The sequence below is a fragment of the Dreissena polymorpha genome, chromosome 7 (assembly GCF_020536995.1).
Source record: "Dreissena polymorpha isolate Duluth1 chromosome 7, UMN_Dpol_1.0, whole genome shotgun sequence".
NCBI classification, from domain to species: domain Eukaryota; kingdom Metazoa; phylum Mollusca; class Bivalvia; order Myida; family Dreissenidae; genus Dreissena; species Dreissena polymorpha.
Window position 1 is genome coordinate 45,080,842 of NC_068361.1, and position 27,558 is coordinate 45,108,399.

Consider the following 27,558-nt stretch of genomic DNA (forward strand, 5'->3'; position numbering starts at 1 on the left):
TTTTTGTTTGATCTTACACACGGTGTAGATGCATATCGGTGGCCTTTCTGTCAAAATTCTACCACTTTGAAAATTAATGATCGACCTTCACAAAACAGGTAAGAAAATCTAAAATTAAAACCCGTTTACACATTTGTGCATGACAAGAGGTGGTCCATTAGTTGAAGCATATACCCAGCTACAGCGGTTCACAGTATTCCGCAGGTCCAAACATTTATCACAAACTCTATCGAAGATTGAATGATGACGAGTTTGGTGGAACAATCGCGCATACATGCCACTTTGATGACTTTTTAACATAGTTTTTCCCTAATATGTCAAATATCTTGTGTCATTGATATCATCTTTATTATAAAATCCTTACGTTCAATGTACGCTTTATAGTAATGTTCATCAATTTTACTTAAAAAATGCCTACTTTCGCTTTCGTTGTTGCACGGAAAGCCTCTCGATCGGCTCACTTTTCTGGCACGGGTAGCCTAGTCGTCGATTGACACTGGCATGGGAACACTCTCCATAACATTTCTTGTTAATAACCGTCCATGAATGAACAAGTATAGGCTACCCGTGTGTAGGGTAGGATCATTTTGTAATGGTGAAAATACAACTCAACACTCAAGTTAACACACAATATGTTATTTACTTATTTTTAGGTGTTTGTAATTTTACTTACATACTTCGAGTCCTTTTAATGTGTTCAACTGTTTGATCTGCAATGGACCAGTAGCAATGTGTTAATCAACGATCTTAAATAGACCAGTAGCTATGTGTTAATCAAATGACTGCTTTATTGCTTCATGTTAACACATAATATGACAAACTTAAATGTCGAAGAACAGAGCCATGCTGTAGCAAATATGAGTTTTAGGGTCAGCTTTCGTAACGAATCAAACCTATGCTATTAAAACCAACGAAGAGCGACCATAGAGCGACACTGATATTCATCGTTAAACGCTTTAAAGCGTGTTTGGCTTGTGTTGTTTAAACATACTTCTCTGCGTATGCATCTGCTGATAACATGTGAAACCTACCATGGTAACCTCTAATCAAACTTATTAAGGTAAAGACAAAACACAATCCAATACACTCAAGGATCTGAACAAGACCTGCAGAATGTCATCTACGGAGCACTTATCAGCCAATCAGAATGTGCTTACGTGGTTTTACCACCATCAGATTAGTTTGATAGTATTCTTATGAGAATCGGAGCTTGATTTACATTTGTCAAATGTTTATGCTAGCGAATAAAATTGATTTAAATAATGTGTGCTGTATAGAGTTTATGTTGATACCTGGAAATTTGTATTGACCGCTTGTCGCGCCTGATTGAAGACACTGACTGACACAGTTGCCCCCGCGTTGATGATGTAGTCCTTCTTCGGGACCAGGAACCAGCAGTTTTCCAGGCGGACTTTCTGTCGTTCCAGAAAGCACGTGTCCGGGTCCTTAGACGGCACACATGCCGGGTCAGATGGCTTCTTGGTCTTTACAACAGACAAATTTACAGTTTAAGTTTCAAATTGAAGTCTTAACATATAATGACACATATTACACTTTGATGGCCAATGTGTAAAGGAAACTTGACAATAAAGGTGTGGCTAGAATTATTGTTCTAAATGGCTTCTTTCGGCCAATATGAAACACGTCATCATACCATTTCAGCTTCGGTTTCGTTTAGATTGTTTCCGATGGAATAACATGTTACTAACTGCAAACCTTTTTTATTAAGTATTTTCAATTTGTACTGAAATCGGACCAATTAAAAATAGTGGCGCCATGTAAGAAGGCTATTTAGTGGCATCGAAATGAGTCTTTCAAAACCCGTAAAAAAACGCCACATTTAATTAGTGGTTTGAGATTGACGTTAGACAATTTTGTTATTCAATGGTTTATATATACGAAGCCATCGTGACATTTACTTTAGGCTCATTCACACACTTGACCATTACCATATCAACAGATGCCCCAATGCGAAGTCCTTACCTTGTCAATGCTCCCATTCACCACCTGGCGGAATCTGCGAACTTCGCCGATATCCGCCATGGTGATGGAAACATCCAGGTCTATCTGGTACACGCCGCTCTCTTCATCTCGGGCGTAAAACTCGTAACTGAAAAATACAGTTCAACTGGGGACATCTAAACTGAAACACACAGTTCAACTGGGGACATCTAAACTGAAACACACAGTTCAACTGGGGACATCTAAACTGAAACACACAGTTAAACTGGGGACATCTAAACTGAAACACACAGTTCAACTGGGGGCATCTAAACTGAAACACACAGTTCAACTGGGGACATCTAAACTGAAACACACAGTTCAACTGGGGACATCTAAACTGAAACACACAGTTCAACTGGGGACATCTAAACTGAAACACACAGTTCAACTGGGGGCATCTAAACTGAAACACACAGTTCAACTGGGGACATCTAAACTGAAACACACAGTTCAACTGAGGACATTTAAACTGAAACACACAGTTCAACTGGGGACATCTAAACATGCAAGTGAGCACAGAGACACTCAGATCATCTCATTTAAGTACAGCAATCATAGCGCATGTTTCAAATTGATATCTTAAGATTATACACATAGAAATCATAAACGTTTGATTGCACACATGGTCATATTGGAGTGTAAAAATAAGAAAAGGGAAATTAATGACGATGTTGACAGGGGCATCACATTTTGTTTATGACATTCAGAGACCTGAGAACGTTCCATTTGAAATTAAATGCAAGGACATTTGTTAAGTAAGTATTCTATCATATGTCAACATACACAAACACTAAAGAAGTATATGAAGTGTATTGAATTTCGTTGAGAGTAGGTTCCGTAGACAGGAAATAAATCAATAACAAATTGGTCTTGAATACTTATTGACAGAGATCAAATAATTGTGTTTTTTAAGGAAAATTGATATGGTGACATTGTGCTCTGTAAGTTTATCAGTTATGTTGCATATTCAATAGAAATTAAGGCAACACTACTTAAAATATAAAAACACTTGCTTTGCATGACCAAAATGATGATCGGACGTTAAAAGACAACACATAAATCAACAACAAAGACAACAAATAAATTAACAACAAATTATTCTGCAATACTTATTGGCGGCGATCAGTTATACAATTCGTAATGACAAATCAAGTTGGTAACTTAATGTCCATGCACATTTATTTTTGTTGATTATTCTACAGCAAAGTTATGTCTACAATACATATTACAAAGGGAAGATTTGTATGACCACACTGGCAATAGGGGCATTTATACCTGCTATAGTAATAGCCGCCTTCCGCCTGTCCAGCATTTGGCGTGAACGTTGATGTTTTGTTTTCAGCTGGGCTGGTGACGATTAGCGGTGGCGTGGCGTCAATATTGACTGTTGTCTTCTTCTCCAACATATTGTCAAGTATATCGAACGCACGAACCCATAACGTTACAGTGTCTAAAATGGTGTTCATAAAACGTATTATGCAGTATTGATACCTGTTTATATATGTTTGATTGCTTATAATTTGTATACATGACTCTGATAAAAATTGAATGTCTACTTTCTTGCATAAACGCTTAAAATGTTGTGTATTGCAATACATGCTATTGTCAAATTATCAAAAAAGTGTTTAAAAATTATTTTTTTCACTTCTGACAAACATATGTAGATTAATACCAAATTGGTGATTGAAAAAAATACCTCTATAAACCTTGCGAGTGTTTTAATGACGATTTATCTATAGTAAATACGCTAAATAAATATTCTTTTCAGTTCTTTCATATCTAATACATGTTCCCATAAAGCAATTTTTTCAGTATATGTCACTAAATACCTACCTCCGTTACTGGTTGACACTGCAACATCAATGTTCTGCGTCGAACTACTGATATTGTTCCACGCGGTAGGGGCTTGCGCACTGGACTGGTTTACAACGTAACCGTACTGAAATCGCGTGATCCCATTGACGTTAGGAATAGCGTCCATTGTCCTGAGGCCCTCTGTGTCATCGTAGGAGTCAAACACGAACCTGGGTAAATGAGGCATGCTTTTTATCTGATGCGGGGAATATATGTGATCAGGTATTTGAAACAATGGTAATTTATTTTGCGTGACTCCAATTTGAGATGTGTGTTAAATTTAATTTGTTGGACTTTTAGCCGTTTTAAACAGCATCTAAGTTATATATAAATGACACTTCAATGAAGTTAGATGTCATGAGTGTATAGTTGATCAGATATCAGCTTATATGTCGCCGGAAGGTAACTCATTCATATGCCTTATTATACATTAACGTGGATTCACGTTGTAAAAAAACATATGGTTTGTTCACTTGATCCGAATATCGCATGCATTTTAGGAAATATTGTTTATCATTTGATCAGAACAACGCTATACACTTATATGACGTCATTTAATAAGGTAAGATAAACGTGAAAAAACGGAAATGATCGATTCCATAAAAAGGTAAATATACACACACTTTTTATTTAAGTACAAATCATAGTTTACTTTTTCACATTTCGAATTCCAATTAATTCGAGGTCGTCGAACAGAGTCGGGAACTTTTTAATTTTGTTCAGGAACTTCTTCTCGTGATGAACTTTGTTTACAAAATAGTCCTTCCAGTCAAGTTTGATCGCTGAAGTAAAAAATATGCGTGCTGTTATTGGTTTAAATTGAGTTACATAACATGAAGGCTTTGCCGAGTACATATTAAAGCTGTGTAATTCTTCATTTTATCGTGTTGAACGGAAATCATACTAGGTACTCATATGTTCTACGCTTCACCGAGTATTTGCGATAATTACACCACTGCTCAATCCACGAATCTCTTCAAAAGCAAACAGAATGTTAACAGAATGATATCATCTTTAGTACTCATACACTTAGTTTCCGTCTGCCAACGGTACCCGGTTTCCGGTGCGGCGGAAGTTGCGTGCAGACCATGCACACTGAGAGGGTTGGTAGTCACGCTAGATACGTTGTCGTACAGGGCGAACCGACGAGTGAAGATGGAGTTGTTGGCGTTGTCCGTCACCTCCATTACGATGCTTAAATACAAATAAAATTGGTCTTGCTTAAGATTAAAAAAAATGATGTGGAAATGCAATTTGAATGATTTGTCAGTATTTTTTGTATTATTCATATTGGATAAGCTAATCAGTATTATGAACGTTAAACGTAAAACAATCTCAGTCTTTAGACACGCACTCTGCATTAGATACACATTCTATAGATACACCTATCTTTACAAGGTAAATCTTTACCAAAATCAATTAGACCAATACATGCGGAGAAGATTTTATAAACAGTAGCATATGATGTATTGATGTTATTTGTGTGCGTAGTATAACCTTACAAGTACGCATGCGCCAGGAATTGACTACTTAGTTATATACATATAGACTTACCAGTACTCGAATTATGTTTATCGCACCAGACATATTTTAGAAGTATGATTATTTCAGATTACCACAAAGGCCAGCCCAACGAACTTATATCTGATGGCTTAGCCTTTTGCAGCCAGTTTGTCTTAAAGTATACAATCAAGTAACGGCTTCTCACCTGTACATGCCTGGTTCTGGCGGTGTGAATGTGGTACTGAACAAGTTCTGTACCGTAGTATTCCCCGTGTGGTTTACGCGATTCTCCAGGAGGGGCAATGTTGGGTTAGCCTCCGTGAGCTCTAACGTCGCGTCCTTGACCTCTAGTCGGTGAAGTTCCAGGCGGTACGCTCCCACCCCCGCCGAGTATTTGTCCGTGTCCACCCAACCCTTCCATTGCAACACTATCGGCGTCTGTTGAATAGATGTCTTAAATAGCAATATTTGTGCTTTTATTCACTCACTGTTCTAGAAGACATGTTTGGTGTAGAAAATAATAAAATTCGTACAGTAAAAATAATAAATACCTTTGTTTTCGACGTGACTGCGATAACATCATTTGTGAAAAGACGATTTACAATAGTGCCCATAGCAACAATATACATGTATAAAGCTCGCGTCCAAAAAGATCTTCCGTTCCAAATTGATTTCTTCGTGAATAGGTCGATGGTCGAAGGCATCCCACAACACACTGAACAGTTTATAGGCAATATATACACAGTATAACATATTTGATACATTTTACAATCAAAAGCTTTTAAATCATGATATAATAAGTATGTGTCAAAGAAAAAAATATCATTACAATACAATACAATTTCATATTGCAACAATTGTACAAGAGATGACAGAAGTTCCGATTCTTCACTTTTACGCATATTTTAAACATCGTTAATTAATTTAGTACATGGCGATACATGGACGGAACGATGTTGCTGCTTTCCAATTGGGTTTAGTTTGATCATTTTACCATTATAAATATATATTTAGATCAAAACAATTAAAAAGTTTAAGGGTTCATTTGTATATTCATGTCCCAGATAAAAGGAAGACATTGAGAATGTTTGAAAATTGATAACATGCAGAAAATGTATGTTAATAACTGATTGGCATGCTTACATTCTCATGATATATGTTAAATAGTTTTAAATTCACTTTGACAAAGTTACAGTTGGTTGCAGTTACATATCCAATTTTAAATAAGGAGTCTATGCATAAGGTTCTATGTACAATTCTATATTGCAATAACTGTAATTTGGTTTACCGTGTAATACGAAAGTACATGTACAATATGTCTTTTGTTTCAACATTATTCAAAATGTTTGACCACATTGGCGAAGAGTTACTTTTGGTAATTTATCACACAAAGGTTGTGTACCTTGTTTGTTTACTAAGATGAACCGTAGGCTAGTGGGAATAAACGGCTTTATAAGAGCTTTATGTGTCTGAGTTAATAATTCCGAGACAAAAATACATGAATAGTTTTAACCTGTTTGACATGTATTAAGAGAAGGTTTTACATACAGTATTTATTAACTTTATTGGTGGCTAGTTATGCAGGTTTATCAACGTTTGGAATGCATGTATTATACCTTGAGTCACTGGCAGATTTGCATTTATTAATGAGTGTTTTATAGCTCTGAAAAGAGAGACATCGTGCACGTCAATCGATAAACAAACACGTATTGTTAACATACGTATAAGACTAAACAACAGTTTTAAACTGCATAACCATGCATAAAAGTTATTTTGAAACGTATTTTGCCATAGGACAGTGGTTTCAGACTAACATTATTGTAAGGCTTCTAATACAGTGTATATATGGCAAATAAGACTTGTTTGTTAGTTGAAATAATACCTAATCATCATGACTGTTTCGCCGGGCTGACAGGTAAAAGTTTTGCTCCAACTACAGTGAACGACAAACACAGCGTTTGATACTGCTTACCTTAGTGAATTCTGACGTAGCCTTCAGGACATTTGTATTGGACTGACATGTGAATGTTGAGTTCTTACTACTACAGTGCACAGCGGGTTCAAAGTCAAACTTGAACTCCAACTAAAAAAAGAAAACATCAATGAGTCATATTATTGGGCTGGGCATTTAATGAATATTTTACTCGAGAGCATGTTAAAAGCTTTTTTTAGGTCCAAAGATAATTGGTAAGGTATTAAAAATACGTTTTATATAACTGATCACAAGATCTATTAAACAAGAAATATCTTTAAAAAGATATACGGCGTTGATGTTGTAATGTTTGCGACCAGTGAAAGGAGATGGAATGAAGCGACCATGTATTCTAATGAAGCCAGTGAGTGATAATAAGATAATATATTTTAATGTATTACCGAATAAAAATAAACAAGAAGAGGTAAAATTGTATGTTTTATTGTCAATAAGTATTGTAATGACTAGGTTTTCATAATTGAACGAGTAATACATTAGTTTCAATAGGAAAAGAAAATATATTTGCTACTGAAATACTATGAACATAATGTTGGAATGAAATAAAAGATAATGTGTTATAATGTGTACAGATGTTAGTAGAATGTAAACATAAAAGACTCAATATTGCAAGCATCATAGTGATATGAATTTTTTGCAGAAAAAAACCAGAACTTTATATAAAAAATGAACAAAACAAAGTACAAAGAAACATATTTACACTAATAAACGCAAATATGGATTATAATAAATCAAAGACAGATATATTTCCAACACCTATATATTTCCTTAGTATCGCGGGCTACCGCCCCCAAACCCCCGCTTTGTCGATAGTGGTAAACAACTGCGTACCGGTAAAGTGCAATCTAGCCTGTTTTTGTAGTGTTAAGTGTGGCCGCTACGGCATGTAAACAATAGATTCTTTTAATTGTAGAGACATGTGATTAATGCTATACTGCTTCGTAAACTAAGGAAAAACGTTTCGATGTAATGTTAAGAGGATGATATATTGTAATTTACATGTAATTTACAATATATTCATATTTCATAAACGATATGCATCCAATGTTTTAGTCTGGTAACCAGACTACCAATGTTTACGGTGATTTTTGTATTATTAGCCAATGCACAATTCGGGTTTATTCATTTCGGACCTATCATGAACGAAGGTCATCTAAGGTCAAAAGTGACGTTAAACAGCTACGCCGAATAAAAGACGTATACCATTTGACTACACACGTATGGCATCATATACTTTTTCTAAAATTGATGTTCAAATGTATATTTTCATACCACTGGACTATAGCGGGGAAGTTCGACATGAAACGCATCTTTGACCGGAAAATTAAGCAGGGAACCGATATTATGCAGTGAACCGATTTGAATTACCGCGAGTTGATCTCCCAGAATGAATGTTTATGGTAGTCGCACACTGCTTAGTATTATCTCGTATTGATAAACCATATGATTTATTTATGCTCGTGGAATACCTCAAAATATTGAAATCATGACCACAAATCATCCGACGCAGCATTCGTCGTTTTGTTAAAGTTGTCATCTTATGTTTATTTGAATCTGACAATCTGATAATAATATTTCTTTGATATTCTTATATAATTGAACGTGGAGAGAAAGACAGTTGCCGAAATACAGATTTTATAATATCGTCACGATAAAAATACTAATATTCGAGTACTGGAATCGACTAATGTGAGAATGAAAAATAATATTATAACATCAAATGAAAAATGACGTCATTTATAAGAAAAGTGTTCTTTAGTAGCGGTTTGCGCACTCTACCTGTTTCGTGTACTCGGTACCAGTGATGTTCTCAGTGCGGATATTTCCATCAGGAAATAAAATTTTGCGATGGCCCCCGCTGTATGCCGTCAGTGTCACTTCCATGCTGAAGAAACAGAGTACATATGAAGTTGTACATATATATTAATTGGACTTCTTCGATACTTTCAAAAACTGATCTTCATGTGCGAGTGTTTGTAAAACGCAATACTCACGTGTCTCCATGCTCGATCAGCGTCTTGAAGGGGTTGTCTGGGAGGGAACAGTTCATGAGTTGCTTGGGATAAAGTACGCTGATAACAGGGCATGTGAAGTTGTAGGCACCCCTGTGACCAGCGCTCACTGAGACATTAAATATATGCTCTATTGTGTATAGATCACAAGTTTTTGAAATAAATCCATTTTTTTTTGTAAACAAAAAAGTAAAAATTATTGTTGGTTTATTTTTAGGTAAACTCAAAAGTTTTACTGAAATGAATTCGTGAGATCGATGACCAAGATGAACATCTTTAAGTCAATATTTTACGAAACTACGGTAAACAAACCCATACCTTTGTTGAAATCGAACACCTTTACATCCACTTTTCCACCTACGATTCCGTATTTGAAGTCATGCACGTATGTTGGTCTGGCGGGCATTGTTTGCGGCTCCACGTATCGGGCTTCGAACTCAAATGATAGGTAGTTGAAAACCTGCTGGTTGCTCCAGACGACTCGTTTCTGTGGATCCTCATCTGTGGCATCCAACAGGAAGTAGTAAAGAAGTAACTCTCGCGTGTTCCGGAAGTTTGATATAATGGTTGTTGATCTTCCGATAAAGGGTTTGTTGTTGCTAGAAACTGGAATTTTAAAGAAATTTTTTCTTTTAACACGATTTGGTTATAAATGATAAAACTGCCTGCACCGATTAAAAGACGGTTATCAAAAGCTTGCTTTATATATTACTGACTGTGTGAAATGTATATAAAATTATCTCTGGAAATAGACAACACTTATTTTCTCTTGCACTGTTGTTATGTTTAGAATTGTTTGTACGTCTTATGTTTGTTTATAAGCAGCATTTAAATACAAACAATGCCTCAATATACATTGAATCCGTCTGAAATCAAAAGTTCGTAGTGATCTTGAAATATATAAGATGTGTTATGTTGCAGATCATAATATGGATATTGTATTTATTAACAACAATGTCCTTTCCCGGTAGTGTGGATGTGATAAATAATACATCCACTGTCTTGTTGTATTTTAAAATTTAATATCTGCTTAGCACGTATGCTTTACTTTTCATGCAGCCGGGATCTGCAGGCGAGGGAACAGTTGTCGTCTTGTCAAAGCCTTCAGTGCAGTTACAGTTCGAGTTCTCGTAGCAGTCTCCGGGATAACAAGGGCGGTCACGTGAGCAGATTTCTGAAAATAATAAAGAGCAATATAAAAACGATATAGACGCAGACAAAAATTACAAACGGACACACATTGAATTTATACTTTTTGTATCTAGAACATACTTTCAGTTTCTGTCTACCGCATCACTGTTATGTATAAGTATGTATTACATGTATACATTTGTATCCGTTTAAAGTTACGTTACCAGTCCCACAGAACGGTCCAATCGCAAGACCGTTACATCTACACCTGTTTGGTTCAATGCATGTGCCACCGTTTAGACATCTTGGCGAACAAATTGCTGTAAAATATACATAGATATCCTTCAAATACAATTAACATGCATAAGAGATGATCGTTGTATTCATGTTACCAAATGTATAGGAAACTCCGTACTTCCTTACTTCCTTCCTTTCTTCCGTCACACTTTTGTTATAGTTTCTCATAGCTCCTTCAATATTTTACCGATCTCTTACATATTTGGCATGTAGGTACCTTGCATGGACCTCTACCTTTTGATGAGGTTTGATGAGGTTTGAGGTCACTGGGGTCAAGGTCAATGTCACTAAGGCTAATAATAGATTTTTCCGTCACATTCTTTTTTACAGTTTCTCATAGCACCTTCAATATTTTTCAGATCTCTTACATATTTGGCATGTAGGTACCTTTCATGGACCTCTACCTTTTGATGAGGTTTGAGGTCACTGGGGTCAAGGTCAAGGTCACCGAGGCTAAAAATAGAGTTTTCCGTCACAATTTTGTTACAGTTTCTCATAGCGCCTTCAATATTTTACCGATCTCTTACATATTTGGCATGTAGGTAACTTGCATGGACCTCTACCTTTTGATGAGCTTTGAGGTCAAGTCCAAGGTCAATGAGGCTAATCATAGATTTTTTAGCACATAGATTGACAAAGCGCATCATCGGGGAGCATCCATCAGTTTCACCGATATTCTTGTTTTTTATTATACGCTTGCTAATTTCAATTGATTAATTACTCGTTGTAATTGACTTACGTATATTGCATATATAAGTTCCATTGTGCTCGTAGCCATCGGCACAGCGTTGTTTCGTTACCCAAACAGTACAGCTGTAATCTCGCCAAGCGGAACATCCCCTGAAGATTTAAAACAATGACACTGATACAACTTACTAATTCCAATCGTTTTGTATTTTTTAATGTGAAAGCTTCGATTTTAGCCAGATATATGTTCAGCATATTCCCCCATAATCCTACATATTCTCAATAAGCATTCGAAGCTTAATGCATTCAATCTAAAAAAAGGTATGTCCTTATTTATGTAAGAAAGAACTCGATTCACAAAACCCCCGTTTTAAGCAACGACCTTAGCAATCCTACATACCACGAGTATTGACACAGGCATAGCAATCCTACATACCACGAGTATTGACACAGGCATCTCCAACACGTTGACACCACTTGCTCACTATAAGTCGCGAGGTGCCTGGAATTAAATATGTATTTTATGAAATAAGTTCCAAAGTACTTAAAGCACAACACTTTGTAATATGATATCTGCATGTCGGTAAATATTACTAAAGATGCAGTTATGCAATCCGTATTGTACTTGTTTGGTGAACGAAACAGCCATGTTTAGTTCTGTTTGTCTTTTTTTAAATGGTGGAGTGCTGATGTGTTACTTATACACACAATGATGATTAGTATATGTTTACTAACACGTATATGGTAGCTGCATCATAATCGCTATAGCATGCGTTATAGAACGTGTGCGAGGGGCTTTTCATTGTTTTTCGGTGTTCCTCTGCCGTAATATCACTGGAAGGTGGAGCTTTACCGTTCAATAACCCGAAATAAGAAGCTTGCATCGTACAGGCTTATTGCAAAACGAACTAGTATTTGAAAACCCCCATTAATCCAGGGGTACAAACGAGGCTGATCTATATATTATCTTTCCAGAACCACATACTATACCAACCGTTCTTATTTGAATGAAAATACAATTGATGAAAAAAATGGACCAGAGTTTGGGATAAGTTGGATATTCCAACCTCTACCGCAATCTAGAACATTTTTATTGAAATATAAAATTATTTACGTACTGTATGCTTTAATTATTATTAAGCCCGTACGCATACATAGCTTTGATGTGTTATTTATGAAAAAACGAGATGATATATTGTGCAAGCCGTACGCGCCTTAAGAATGCTGCATTATGAGACTGAATGAAGTCATAGGAAAGCGTTATGCGCGTCACATTGACTGATTAAAAACGATTATTTATTATTCAGATCTAATCATGCAATAAGACTATATAGCGGTTTTAAGGTCAAAATGTTATTTAATTTTTACTAACTTTGTTCCTATGTTACATCAATCTGCTAATTGGAAAAGATAATTAGTGATTTTGAAAATTCACGTTTTAAACTATTTACTTAAAAATATTATTCTTTGTTGCGTTTTATTTTCTTTGCTTTTTGAAACCGCATTGGGTCAAAGGCTCAATTTTCATTTCAGATGTATTTTCCACGTTTTTATAATACTTATTGACTCGGTTTGTTTCTAAGCTCACATTTGTAAAGTTAATACGTTCAAGGGAGGCGGAAAACTACAACGGGCGAGGCATGGTCAGGGGTGATAACCCCAAAAAAGGGTTAGGGTAAGGGTTAGGATTAGGGGTCGGGTTAGGGTTAGGGTTGGGTTTAGGCTAACCCAAACCCTAACCCGACCCCTAACACTAACCCAAACCCTAACCCTAACCCTCTAACCCCCCCTTGCGCAATACCATACCATGCCTCGCCCGTTGTAGTTTTCCGCCTCCCTACGTTCAATGGCATAAATATAGGATCTGGCACGAGTTGTCATAGCATACCATATTTTATTAAACGAGTTCAGAAATTTTGTTAGTATTCGAGCCTTTGGCGAGCTTACTAACGAATTTCCTGGACGAGATTAATAAAATATGGTATGATATGACAACGAAAGTCAGATCTTTTTATCGCATGCTTTTAAATGAGCAAATTATATACATATTTACGCAAACATAATGATAAATCCCGAATGTTGTTTACATTTAGTGACGTCATTTGACGTTGCAACTTTATTTCAGCAAAATAACAAAATGCGATTGGTCAATAAACGAAAACTAAGCTAATGAAGACGCTTAAAAAGTATATTACACATGTGTAATATAAAAATATATGTAATAGTTATATTACATGGGAAACAGGGTATGGCATGTGATCATACTGTTATACCGACTTTTTTTACCGCGTCTATTAAATAAAAAATCTTATTAATCTAAAACCCAGTTAATTTTATGGTAAACTGCTGTATTCTAGTGTCTATGTATCATGGTTATAACGTGTACATCCTTTCACTAATTTACCAGTTAATGACTCAAATCAACGTTTTGTTTTCATTTATGCATCAGTCTAATTGTTTGGAATAATCGTGTGTCAAAGTGCCGCACATAACTGCTAGTAAGTAAACGTAACAGCTTGTGCTATTTGTTACTATTAATTTATACATATAAAATCCCACCATAAACAACATACAGACACACAAATACTACATACCCTTGCCAGTTTTGAGCCTCGGCTCTCGAAACAATCGCACATAACACGGCGATCCAAACAACACACAATCTCATAGCCATTTTACTGCGCGTTTATTTCAGAAAATCGCTTTTAAATAGAAAGAGACGCGGAAGTTAATATCAAAAATGCAAAAGTTTACCTCTCGACCGTGGAATAAATTCAAGAAGACATGGGCATTTGTAAGCTTCTTGAATACCTGTTGTAAACTTTTACGAGATCTACAATTACCTTTCAACAATGAAAACACCGAATGCGACCGTAGCGATATTTATTACGGGTATTCACCCGGTGAAATTACAAAAATGAAGTAAATTTGTACTTTGTTATTGCACTTCAATGATTCTTTTTATAAAAAGATAAACACTGAAGCCAACTCGAGAACTTACTTAATATACCATACATACATTTTAGAAACAGCTGTTTTTCGAAAGAAATTGACGATATTTACACCTTTATTGTTGAATCTTCTCGGAATACTGATTAAGTCGTATGTTCTTCCGTCCTTTATCCCCTTCTTGTAAACTTGGCTGGACTAGCATACCGTTTCATCATTTTAGAAAGCTTTATTTCTTAGGGGAACGTTTATTGGCATGGTTAAATCTTCGTTTTTATTTCATCCATTTTTGAAGGACACAGTGAAGACATTTATTTAATGCTAAGTATTAAAAGTTATTGGGGATTTTTCCCAATATATTTCTCAGTCGTCTGAATATGGGCCTTTAAAATTTTATTTTGATTAGAAATATGAGTTTTATGCATGTATTGTCAATGTTCATAATAGTAAATTCTCCAAAAGAGATACAGATGAAGAGAAGTGAATATTTATTTATCTGCACGAGCATAATATATAGTCATAAAACATATGTGAACATAATAAGCAACATTAAACGAAACGATGTTTGCATTCGTGGTAATGTGGTGTTTCTTTTCATTGTGCCTTGTGCAATTTACTAGCATTAATTTATAAATATAAAATCAAACAACAAACAACACACGGACACACACATACTACATACCCTTACCAGTTTTGAGCATAAGCTATCTCATTGCCATTTTACTGCGTGTTTATATCAGAAAGCAGGTTCAAATATAGAATTATGAAATCGCACTGCTCAATCATATAAAGTCAATAACTTGCAAAGAGGAACATCCTTGTGAACAGCCTAGACTGTGCGGCATATAAAACCAGAACGTTACGCAGGAGTTAATATCAAGTGTCCAAAAGTTAACCATTCGACCATACAAGAGCTGCCTGCTCAAGAAACAGGGGCGTATTTACGCTTTTTAAATAACTCTTGTAAACTACGTCGAGGTTTTGAACAGTTTTTACATTTACCGTTCAACAATTAACGAATGAGGCCCGTGTGATGCACACAACATAATGACAAATGCACACATCATAATGACAAATGCACGCAACATAATGACAAATGCACACAACATTATGACAAATTCACACAACATAATGACAATTGCACACAACATAATGACAATTGCACACTACATAATGACAAATGCACACAACATAATGACAAATGCACACAACATAATGACAATTGCACACAACATAATGACAAATGCACACAATATAATGACAAATGCACACAACATAATGACAAATGTACACAACATAATGACAAATGCACAGAACGAAATGATGTTTCTACAGGACAAAATGTAGTTTACACAAAACAACTTAGTAAATGCACAGAACATAAAGACCAGTGCCATCAGAAGGCAGCATTGGCGTTCCATAGATATTGACTCCTTTGTTGTTGAATGTTATCAGAATACAGCCGGGTGTGCGCCCGTGTATTATCCGTCATTTATCCTTGTTAATGTAGCTGGACAAGCTCACTATTTTATCTTTTGTCTTAAACTTGTTTTAGGTAGGCGTTAATCCCGAAGGTTTCTGGATATTTTTAAACATTTGTTTTATTTCACCCCAATACTTTTTAAGCACATAGTGGAGACATTTTTTGAAGTATTGAAGAAAATTCAGGGTTTAAACAGATTTCTATGTAGTCTGATTATGGGCTACTTTGTAATATTTTATTTGAAATATAATAATGATGCATGTCATGTCACTGTTCATCATGGTACATTCTCAAAAAGAAGTAAAGACAAACCGTCGTAAATGTCAATATAACAGTTCGAGCATATACGTTCATACAATTTTACTTATATGAAAAGAATTAGCTAACTTGAACGAATAGTTGTTTGCTGTCATGGCAATAAGGTGTTTATCTGTTCTGTTAAGTGAGCAAATTTAGACATTTTTTCTTACGCAAGAGCTTTTGAAAAAAAAATGTTGATTTACTGAGCATATAGTTGAATACAATACCCCCAACGCCGCGGCTACCAGATGCAGCTATCTATATACTTCCGCATTGAAAATCGTGCAAGCTACCATGTAAGTCAGATTGGAAGAGGCGTGGGAACAGTAAACAAAATTTCAGTTGGCATTTTAAAAGTTGCACGATGTCATATTACTTCGTCAGTTGCGAAGAATAAAGGTAGACAATTACAGGGTTTCCTCGTATACTCATACCCAATTTGGTGACCCCTGTCAGACATGTAATATTTATTTTATTATACCGAACAAGTGATAAGAAATTGACTGTGTTAACCTTCATATTCTCCTTGCTTATCGTTGAAAAACGTTTGCTGGCAATATTGCTTGCCATTTTGTCGTCTGTTTACAACGTCATAAATTGCGTAATCAAGTGATAAGAAATTGACTGTGTTAACCTGTGTACTTTTATTTTTGTTATTAAAATATAAATGGTTATTTATTGCTGTATTTAAATACAATTATTAAATATTAAAATTGTTCATGGTTCTTATAAATTGTTCATGTTTGAAAAGTTTGTTCGGTATAATTAAATAAATATTACATGTCTGACAGGGTGACAGTAAATGTCAACTTTCGGAAAAATACTGTCAACCTCGGCTTCGCCTTGGTTGACAGTATTTCCTCAAGTTGACAAATTTACTGTCACCCTGTCAGCCATGTAATATTTATATAATGCTTACACTCAATTTAAGTCGTTATCAAAAAGTAACAAGTAATGGCGCCGTGACCTGGATGCAGATGCTAAGCAGATGAGCCAAACATGGAGGCAGCTGGAGAGACTCGCCCAGAACCGAGACGCCTGGAGGAAGCTGGTTTACGGCCTATGTCCCAGATGGGACCACAGGCGAAGATGAGATGAACAAGTAATGGATGCTCGGAGCTCAGATGCTTTGGTAAATATTTTAAATAAGAATGATAGCTTGACATTACCTAGCAAAATTCTCCTAGCGAAACAGAAACACTATCTAAGCACATGCTACTATCAACTACTTTATTTCCTTTCGCTTTCATATTTGCGAGTGCCTTGAATTAACCCTGGTTTTATGTATCACCAATAACGTCATCTTTACAATAGAGTTTCATTTTGGCCAAAGCCGACTGCTAAATAACACGTTTGCATACTCGATACATTAACAGCACGTTTTGGTGCAACTGTTAGCAAAATGCTTATTGAATAGCTGTAATGGGATAAGGTGACAAGTGTGCCTTCCTATATACACAAATATATTGGCCGTTACCGGTTATATCTGATTGAACGTTCATAGATTGTAACGTCCAATACTGATTTGAATCAACAAAACGCTCTTGCAAACATCGAGTCTATTCAAATTCAGTTTAACACTAAAAATCTACAAAAAGACAGTAACAATGATAGAATTCTTTTTTTTATTGAAAATTACTTTTGCTTAACATTAATTATGAAATCTTGAAATCGTAATAACGAATCGGTGAAATTGTGAAACAACTTATTTGATGAGTATTTGGAAAATGCTCTTTTAATACAAAACTAAATTCATTCAGATGAAATTCAAGCAGATAATGAGTGTCTTTGCCTCTAATATAATTTAGTAATTATAATAGGGCGTAAGGTGGGTTGTCGCTGTTTTGAATCACGGCAAATGCTACATTGATATAATAAATCAAAACGCGACTGAAAACAAGCAATTCGAAAATAAAAGGTCTTATCTCATTTAGGTTTGTGCATATATTATGAAAAACATTGAATGTTATCATTATACGTAGTAAATGAAGCGGGGAATATATCGAATCTAGTTTGCTTAAACGTTATTTTGCTAGATACGTTACACTTGAATAGTTACACCAATGAGTATGTGTATAAAATCGGAAAATCTTCATGATATCGACGAGTGATATCGTCGAGTGATATTGACGGGTAATATCGACGGGTTATATCTACGAGTGAAATCGGCGGGGGATTTCGGCGTTCGACAATCTCATCAACAGGCAAATAATGCGGGTTTTATCTTCAATATATGTATAATCAATATGCACGGGGATTTGTTAAAAAAATTATTTTCTTGCCCATAACACTACAAAACGTTGTTCCAAACAAGTATACATCTAAATTAACCATCTGAGGGAACAGGGGGACATGAATTAGGTTGGTGGAAGGGGGTGGGGTAGGGTCTCGACGGGAAGGGCGATTTATTCTATATTTTGTAAAAATACCTATGTATGTTATCCTATTCATCTTATAGATTTCTGCAAATCTTGAAAAAAGTTTTCGATCCTGACCGCAATCTTGGAAGTATCATCAGCACATTTATTTAGGCATATTTTAAAAAGATAAGGTTTGAGATAAGCGGCCGTGTATGTAGTGCTATCCAACTATATTGTATGCAAACACTAGATGAGGCATTTAATCTCTGCCTGTGTTGAATTGTTGTTTATGCGCTCATCCTTATCATATTTTTGACCGGCATTTTGTAAACCTCACACACGTGACATATTGGTTTGGCGATGTTGAATATATAATTATTATATAAACCAGTGCTCCGAAGAGTTAATGTGATAAGCGGTACGCACTTATCGTGTTTTATATTCACTGCACGGCATGTAAATAATAATATAGTTTTCTGTGCAAAAAAGAATATCATGTTAAATTAGTTTTTGAATGTAATGTGCGATGGTTTTAATACAATTTGTTTTAACGAGAGCTTGCATCGTCAGAACACGCAGTATATATGCCTTAGTCACTATATTATATACCAAAGGGAAGCACACGTTTTCATAAGTGTTGGTTGAACGGACAACCAATACAATTACACTTCCCTTTTAAATACCCTTCCAATGTAGTCGCGGATGCAACGATCATTTCAGCGGATACCCGTCGTTTTTTTTATATTTCTTATTTCCAACGCATTTTATTTCAAGACTGCAAACAAGTGCATATAACGAATAAAAAGTAACACAGTAAAGTTGTAGATGAAAAAGGTGCATATGCAACACAAAAACTGTTTTCCAGAAAAAAGAAGTCAATGACAAAAAAAAAGAATTTTGATAAGTACAGTAAAAAGTTTCGACCTTTATTATACAGAAGTAGAAAGGTTTTAAAGTTATACACATATTTGGATGCTAATGGATAATGATTTGCTGCATGAATGTTTCTTTTCTCAATTGAAGTATGTTAACATCATCTGCATGTCACGTTGCCTGTATGTAGTTTACTCTTTAGGGTGAAAACATTAATGACAACACATTGATGACTACCATAAGGTTGAATCGTAATTTGTCTTTTTGTACTCATTCGGACTGACCGGGTGTTAAATTTCTTATCCAGAAGAGTTTGAATCCATGTTTGAACGTTTTCAAGAAGAAGTTTCCAAGCTGTATGCTATACATTTACTGGGTTCCTTTATAAGCTCACAGTGTTTTTTCAAATTAATGAGTTCAATGGCATACTTCGATATATTATAGCGAACTGACTTAAAACGTCCATTAAATAAAACAACTTATCAGTGTAAATCCCTGTTAATTGTATTACCAAGCTGCAGTATTCGCGTTTCTATGCTACATGGTTATCACGTATAAACCCTTTGTCTAATTAATAAGTTATTGACACAAAATGACGTTTTGTTTTAATGAAGTCCTCACTTTAATTATGTTTTCATTTTCGTGTACCAAATCAGTGCCGCTCTTGACTTCGCTTAAATAAACATGATGGCTTTCGCTGTTTGTTTCTATTAATGTATAGGCATACAATCACACGATAAACAACAAACAGATACAAAATACTACATACCCTTGCCAGTTTTGAGCCACAGCTCTCAAAACAATCGCACATAAAACGGCGATCCAAACAACATGCAAGTTCACCGCCATTTAACTGCGTGTTAATTTCAGAAAACCTTTTTTAAATGTAGAATAAGAAATCGCACAACTCACACAAAGTCATACACACACGCAAATAGGTAGAGCCTTATAAATAAAATAATTGAATTTTACAAACCAATAATACGTTTTTTAAGGCTGATACAACTATAACGGGACGCGGAAGTTAATATCGAGTGTGCAAAAGTTTACCACTCGACCGTGGAATAAATATACGCCATATATACGACGGGGCTTCTTAAATTGTTCGCTGCTTGAATACGCGGTTTACAATCACGTTTCATCAGTAGACGTAGTCAATGAGGCCGTTGCGACAATTATTACGGGTATTCACCTGGTGAAATTACAAAAATGACGTACTTACGGTACTTTGTAATAGTTTTTCCATTTGTGCTTTTAAGGCCAACTTTGAACGTTGTTGCCAACGCAGACAAAAAAGAGAAGACACCGCTTTGTTTCGACAAGAGTGGACGACATTAAAATGTATTGTTAAATGTTCTCAGAATACTGATACATCCTGTCGCCGTACGTCCGTTATCCGTCATTTCACCTGTTTAACTGAGTTGGACATGGTCACTATTTGATACTGGGTGGAAAGCTTTATTTCTAAGGAAAGGCGTTGAAACAGAACGTTAAAAGACATGCGCAAATCTTTGATTTTATTTCACCCGTTTAGTTTTGATGTACACAGTGAAGACATTTATTTATTTCTATGCATTGAAATTTATTTAGAGAAATAAATCCCAATAGGTGCCTCAGTAATCTTAGTGCGGGCTTTGCATATTTTCATTTTGATAAGAAATATAATGCTCATGCATGTACTGTCAATGCTCAAAACTATTCATGCTCCAAAAGAGATAAGACAAAGAGCAGAAAATATTGATTTATTGGTAGGAGCATATAACGTCATATAATATGTGTGTACACAATTCAACGAAACGATGTTTGCTTTCGTGTTAATTAAAGTAAAAATTAATAAATATTTTCTGGCCCAAGTGCTATTGCGAATGCTTATAATATCAATTTAAGGAGAACATACCGTAGTGCTCGGCAAAACCACAAACGCTGCGGCTACCATATGCAGCTATATACTAACACTTCCGCATTGAAATCGGTTCAATATGCTAATAGTATGTACATTAGTCAGTTTGGTAGAGGCGTGATAACAGTATTCAGCTAAGATAACAATTCACAGTTTAAAAGTTGCACGATGTCATATAACTTCGTCAGTTTTGAAGAGGAAAGGTAGACGATCACAAGGTTTCTATGTACTCGTTTATACTAAACAGCCACACATCTACCTACACTCACTCACTCACGCACTCACTCACTCACTCACTCACTCACTCACTCACGCACGCACTCACTCACTCACTCACTCACTCACTCACTCACTCACTCACTCACTCACTCACTCACTCACTCACTCACTCACTCACTCACTCACTCACTCCTCACTCCACTCACTCACTCACTCACTCACTCACTCACTCACTCACTCACTCACTCACTCACTCACTCACTCACTCACTCACTCACTCACTCACTCACTCACTCACTCACTCACTCACTCACTCACTCACTCCCTCACTCACTCACTCACTCACTCACTCACTCACTCACTCACTCACTCCTCACTTACACACTCACTCACTCACTCGTATCACCTACCTAAGCCCAACTCCTACCACTTTTATTTACACAATTACACCTTTTTATAGTCTCTTATAATTCAAATTTGAATGGCCATTTACAGATGTTGTTATATGTGTGTTTTTATATCTTGTATATAATATGTTGTAAATGTAAATGGGTGAGACTGAAATAAAATGAAATAATACAAAATCAGGTGTACCGAGTGGTCCGATTCCGTAAACTTTAGATAAAAGCAACTTCTACCCAACTAGGATCGGAAAATACCTTTGTAACAATGTTTTCGGGGTCGATGTGTTTCTTGACCAGACTATATAAGAATAATATCCGTAAGTTATGTATCTATCACAGTGTTCTATTGATTTCTTGGGTGAATGCAAAATAAATTGCCAAACTGCACCGCTTGCCTGCTGACTTAATCACTTGATTAAATCATCCAGTTCAAGGAGGCGAATGCTAAATTTTCAGACGTAGATGGAATAAATTATGACGTTTTTTGTATGTTTAGGATGAACTATTATAATAAAATGTAAATACCAGTGTTGGAATGTGTGGCTCGAATGAAACCGGTAAGATTGCATTGCAGAATGTTTACAAATGTAAGATGTACTCGAATAGGGCGTTGTTTGAATAATTGTTTTGTTGAACAATTGACAATAGTTATGTTTATCTAAATCTGAAAAACTAAGTCGTTCCCATGAATCTCACGGTTTACGAACTCATTCTAGTGTGAAAGTTATAGGGTTCTGCGACACAGACCGTCTCATGCATAAACGAATTGTAATCCTTTAAACTGGTTTTAAGTGTGCGATTGAGATTGTCGAAAATTTCAGAGCATAAAATAACGTAGTCATATTTGCAAAATCATCAAAGTTCATAAGACCAATACGTATTTGGGTACTTACGTTGTCTACTTGACATTTATACAATAGCTGTTATATTGACTCTGGTTAACATATTTCTTAATATGTCCAAGCATACACTGCCTGTATTATATCTGTTTTGAAAAGGCGACGTTTTGTTGAATTTCCCTGCAGCATTGGAAATAGAAACAAATAAGATGTCTCATCACTTATTGTTGAATACGAAAGTTAGCTATCCTGAATGGACCCTTTTTGGTTACAGTTACTAAAGAAAAAGAACGCAAATAATATACAATTTTCGATTTAGCTTTACTTTCGAATAAAAGAGCGAAATAGCACTTCGGAAAATAAATTTACTTAATTGTTTTGTAAATTAATGTATGAAGAGAACATATCAAGCGAACACAAACAATGGAACATTATAAAATATGTTTTTGTGTTGACCAACTTGCTGACAATATGCAGAATGCTAACAAGAGGTTGAATCGGCGTTATTGTGATTTTTTTAACTCAGAGGACGATGTTGTCACATGTTTTAGATGTATTTTCAAAGAATTTATAATACTTATTGGCCTGGTTGGTTTCTTAGTTCACATTTTTAAAGTTAATACGTTTAATGGCATACTTTAATATACATATTTTTTACCACGTCTATTAAATAAAACATCTTGCAAGTGTACATTTTAATAATTTTATTATCAGACTTCTGTATTTTAGTGTCTAGTTAACATGGTTATAACGTGTACATCCTTTGTCAAATGTACAAGTTAATAACACAATTCAACGTCTTTTTCCCCATATACATCAGTCCCATTATGTGTGGTATAAAAATGTGCCAAATCAGTGTCACACTTGACTGCGCTTAAGTAATATAATTACTTGTGCTATTGTTCACTATTTATTTATAAATTTAAAATCACACAATAAAAACCACACAAACACAAACAATATACTCTTGTCAGTTTTGAGCATGAGCACCAAAACAATCTCACATAATACGGTGATTAAAACCACACAAAATATCAAAGCCATTTTAGTTCGTGTCAATTTTAGATAGCCGCTTAAACATATAGAATTATGTCATATATCATACATACAAATTCAATAACTCGCAAATAGGTATAGCCTTATTAACGACCCAATAACATTGAACAAACCAATAGCACGTTTATATGGTGGATAAAATCAGGACGAGACGCGGAAGTTTATATTAAGTGTACGATCGTAAACTACTCGACCGTGGAATAAATGCACGCCCAAGAAGACCGGGGAGTTTATTCTCTGCTTAAACACATATTGTAAACTTCTTCGTGGTTTACGATTACGGTTCAATAACAAACACTGTGAATGCTGCCGAAGCGACATTTATAACGGGTATTCACCTTGCGACACTACAAAAATATGTATTTGTTATGGCAATTCCATTTGTGCTTTTAAGGCGTTTTATGAAAAGATAAACAATCAAACTAGTGAACGTTGTTGCAAGAACAGACAAAACGATAGGAAACTGCTTTGTTACGAAAGAAGTTGAAAATAGTTAAGTCTTCATTGTTAAATGTTTTCAGAATAGAGATATAGACGATTGTCAGTCCTCTATCATAGGTCATGTTTCCTTTTTGTTAACATGATTGATCTGGCTATCTATTTTATTTTTTGTCATAAGCTTAATTTTTCATGGGCGTTGATGGGCATGTTTAAATATTTGTTTTTATTTCATCCCACTGTTTTAATTCATTAAGTGTAAACATGTATTTAATGCGGAGTAATGAAAGTTATTGGGAAAATAATTTCTGATATATAATTTATATAAATAGGTAATAGATTATGCATGACTTTTTCTTTAATGACCTTTAACGATTGATCAATGAGGAAATATACCCTTTAAAATCGATAAGATTGCGAAGTCACGTGACTCGCAGAATTCCAGAACGAGGCTTAACGTGTAGCCATTTCTTATAGTGCCATAAACGCCGCATCTAATTTCAATTATATTTTGAATATTTGGCGACGTAATGATATTGTCAACACAAGATGACGTTTTCAGAATTAACAGTAATATATACTTCCTATTATAAGTATTAATATATTAAACAATGTTCCTGATTTAAGTTCTTGCTTTTATAAATTGTTTGCAACATTTTGACACTTTTCGTTTGGGCTTTTCTATCGCGGTGTTTAATGAAAGATCTATCAATAATCTAGTTCATTGATAGATCTATGGTTCTATTGCGCTTGTGTGCAGCACAAACCCATTATCTCGTTATGATAAGATACTGTGCCGATAAATAGTAAATAAAACAAGATGTCATAAACCACAGGTGGCATATGTCTGGTCATTAAACACAATTTATGATACCTCAATGTCTTCTCGTGGTAGTAGTATTGCGTAGTCATTTCTAGGACTACTTTGACGCCAAATACTTAAATTTAAATGTAATATGTCGAAACAGATTGTCTGAAACTGATAGCTGTATAGACATTGGCCATTTTAATGATAATAATAAAGTAAATGCCACACATTCGTTCCAATTGACTATCGTTCATTCCATAATTTTGGTCACAGGCTAAAATTCGTTCCTACGTTGTTTTGACAACCTGATCATTCGTTCCTCCGGAAGGTATTACATTATTTTGAAAACCCGGGCATTCGTTCCAATGCTATTTGGACAGCCCCAAAATTCTTTCTTAAATTATATTGACATCCTGGACAATTGTTCCTATATTATTGCTACCCTGTTCATTAGCATGACATTTTATCCAAATTTATTAGTAGGAACGAATATACGTTATGTAATAATAATGCTGGAACGAGTGTTTGGGTTGTCAAAATAACATTGGAACGAATGTCGGGGAAGTCAAAACAACGTTGGAACGAATGACCGCTTTGTCAAAATTCGCGTCTTTACAATTGTCCGTGGGAACGAGTGTCTGGATACCTTATAAAGTGCTTAATACATATTCCTTTATATATATTTTTTATTTTTTAATGCTTGACATAAATAACTTCAGTGGGTACCGGTAAAAAAACTCAGTCATTAAGAGTGTACGTTAATGTACGGAACAACATAATAAAAACAAACATTGCCCTTGACCACGACGGGGTTGAATAATGTCTCCGAATACTACACACAACAGAAATTTATGATATAAAATTAAATATATTTCTCACTCATAATCACGTATAAAGGGATATCAACATGCATGCAGAGACAGTTCAGTGTACATCACTTCCGTTTTGTTTGCACTTGTATATAGTAGTCATTCGATATTGTCATTTACTGTAAAAGAAAATATATCAAATTTAAAAGAAAATTAATATAACATTTAAATAGTGCCATGTACTTCGCCTTTTAAAATGCTTTGTCTTATGGTTGAGCCAACACACATCTTACACGTTCGATCGTATATGGAAAATTATCAAACACCAACACACCCATGCCTTAGAGAATAATAGTTTGAAACCGTAATTAATCTATTAATAATACATTTTTAGTGTCCAAATATTTAGATAAGAAAAATATAAAAAATACAGGTGTCCGAAATTCTTGAGACAAAAATTAAGGCGTCCGAAAATTGTAACAATATTGAAATTAATGCCATTAATCAATTTACAATGTACAATAATTGTCTTGTAATTAATTCTTCTTTTGCTGCTTGAAATAAATAAATAGAACTTCTCAGATTTGTTAACTGTTGCCTGTAATGATATATAACAAGTAGGAAAAACAGAAAGCATACTGCTTCCTTTAAGTGATATTATGGGCATTTTCACTGTTGAATTGAGCTGAAAAGAACTAATAGGTCAAAAGGGTAAGATAAAATGTGGTAACTGACCAATTATCTGCAACTCATCTTGCTACCAGTTGTTTATAAAAATATATTTTATATTATATATTTTACGTGACCCACACAGTCCTGTAAGCCGAAATGATCCGTAAAAGAAAATGGTGTTTTTGTGTCGTATAAACAAATCTGCACTAAAACTAACTTTAGGTTCACATTGTACATGTGTGATCAGTTGTCAAACGAAAGTACGGTTGATATTCAAATGCATTATTTGTTCTCTTTCCGGGATATTGTTTTAGTATGTTGATGCTGCATTAACAAATATAAGTGTATATGAAGTGAATACACCAAAAAATAAACAACGGTTGCGATAGACACCCATAAACTGTTAGATGCCCATAATATCACTTTAATAGGACGACACGTTTCAAATGCTGTTGGGCGAATCCATTACTTTCTACTGTATACATGGTTATTCAACCAATTACGCGAACGTAATGGTCCATTTTCCTCAGGCACACATCTGTTAGGTTTTATTACCTCAATCCGGTTTTTTAAATCCATTATCAAAGTGTCACAAGATAAGCCAAAACAGGACCGAAGTCTGTAGAATAGCGCGGTAAAATATACTGTCCGAAAATTAAGAGACATTAATTATGGATGAAAACCTGTATGTCCGATTTTTTTTAAGTCACGAAAAATAATTATTTTGGCTAAAAAAGAGGGTGTCCGAAATCTTAGAGTGTCAGAAAACTTAGAGTAATTACGGTACTTTGTGTTGTAATATAGGGCTAATGTATATCTTTGTTTTGTGAAATTATCGATTATAAGTCTTCAGACCAGCTTTACTCTGTCATTAAATGGGCCTTTTCACGTTTTGGCAAATTGACAAAATTGAAAAAAGTTGTTTCAGATTCGCAAATTTTCGTTTTAGTTATGATATTTGTGAGGAAAC

The 27,558-nt window shown here is 35.1% G+C and overlaps 1 protein-coding gene across 5 annotated transcripts in view; it reads right to left on the reverse strand.

The window, feature by feature from the left end:
• Window positions 1-27,558, reverse strand: part of LOC127839217 (uncharacterized) — a 65,792-nt gene that overhangs the window by 12,367 nt on the left and 25,867 nt on the right. For 3 of the 5 annotated variants that reach the window (XM_052367498.1, XM_052367499.1, XM_052367496.1), the window contains exons 2-17: window positions 11,915-11,980; window positions 11,531-11,631; window positions 10,719-10,814; window positions 10,412-10,537; window positions 9,682-9,969; window positions 9,346-9,472; window positions 9,131-9,236; window positions 7,334-7,444; window positions 5,567-5,799; window positions 4,886-5,052; window positions 4,511-4,640; window positions 3,838-4,028; window positions 3,280-3,454; window positions 1,984-2,110; window positions 1,293-1,484; window positions 674-710 (exon numbers count right to left, since the gene is read on the reverse strand). In XM_052367498.1, coding sequence (XP_052223458.1) covers window positions 674-710; window positions 1,293-1,484; window positions 1,984-2,110; window positions 3,280-3,454; window positions 3,838-4,028; window positions 4,511-4,640; window positions 4,886-5,052; window positions 5,567-5,799; window positions 7,334-7,444; window positions 9,131-9,236; window positions 9,346-9,472; window positions 9,682-9,969; window positions 10,412-10,537; window positions 10,719-10,814; window positions 11,531-11,631; window positions 11,915-11,980 — 2,273 coding nt within the window. Of the gene's footprint in view, window positions 1-673; window positions 711-1,292; window positions 1,485-1,983; window positions 2,111-3,279; window positions 3,455-3,837; window positions 4,029-4,510; window positions 4,641-4,885; window positions 5,053-5,566; window positions 5,800-7,333; window positions 7,445-9,130; window positions 9,237-9,345; window positions 9,473-9,681; window positions 9,970-10,411; window positions 10,538-10,718; window positions 10,815-11,530; window positions 11,632-11,914; window positions 11,981-14,072; window positions 14,174-20,212; window positions 20,420-27,558 lie in introns of those variants that run through there. The other 2 variants (XM_052367500.1, XM_052367497.1) reach the window with 2 other exon arrangements.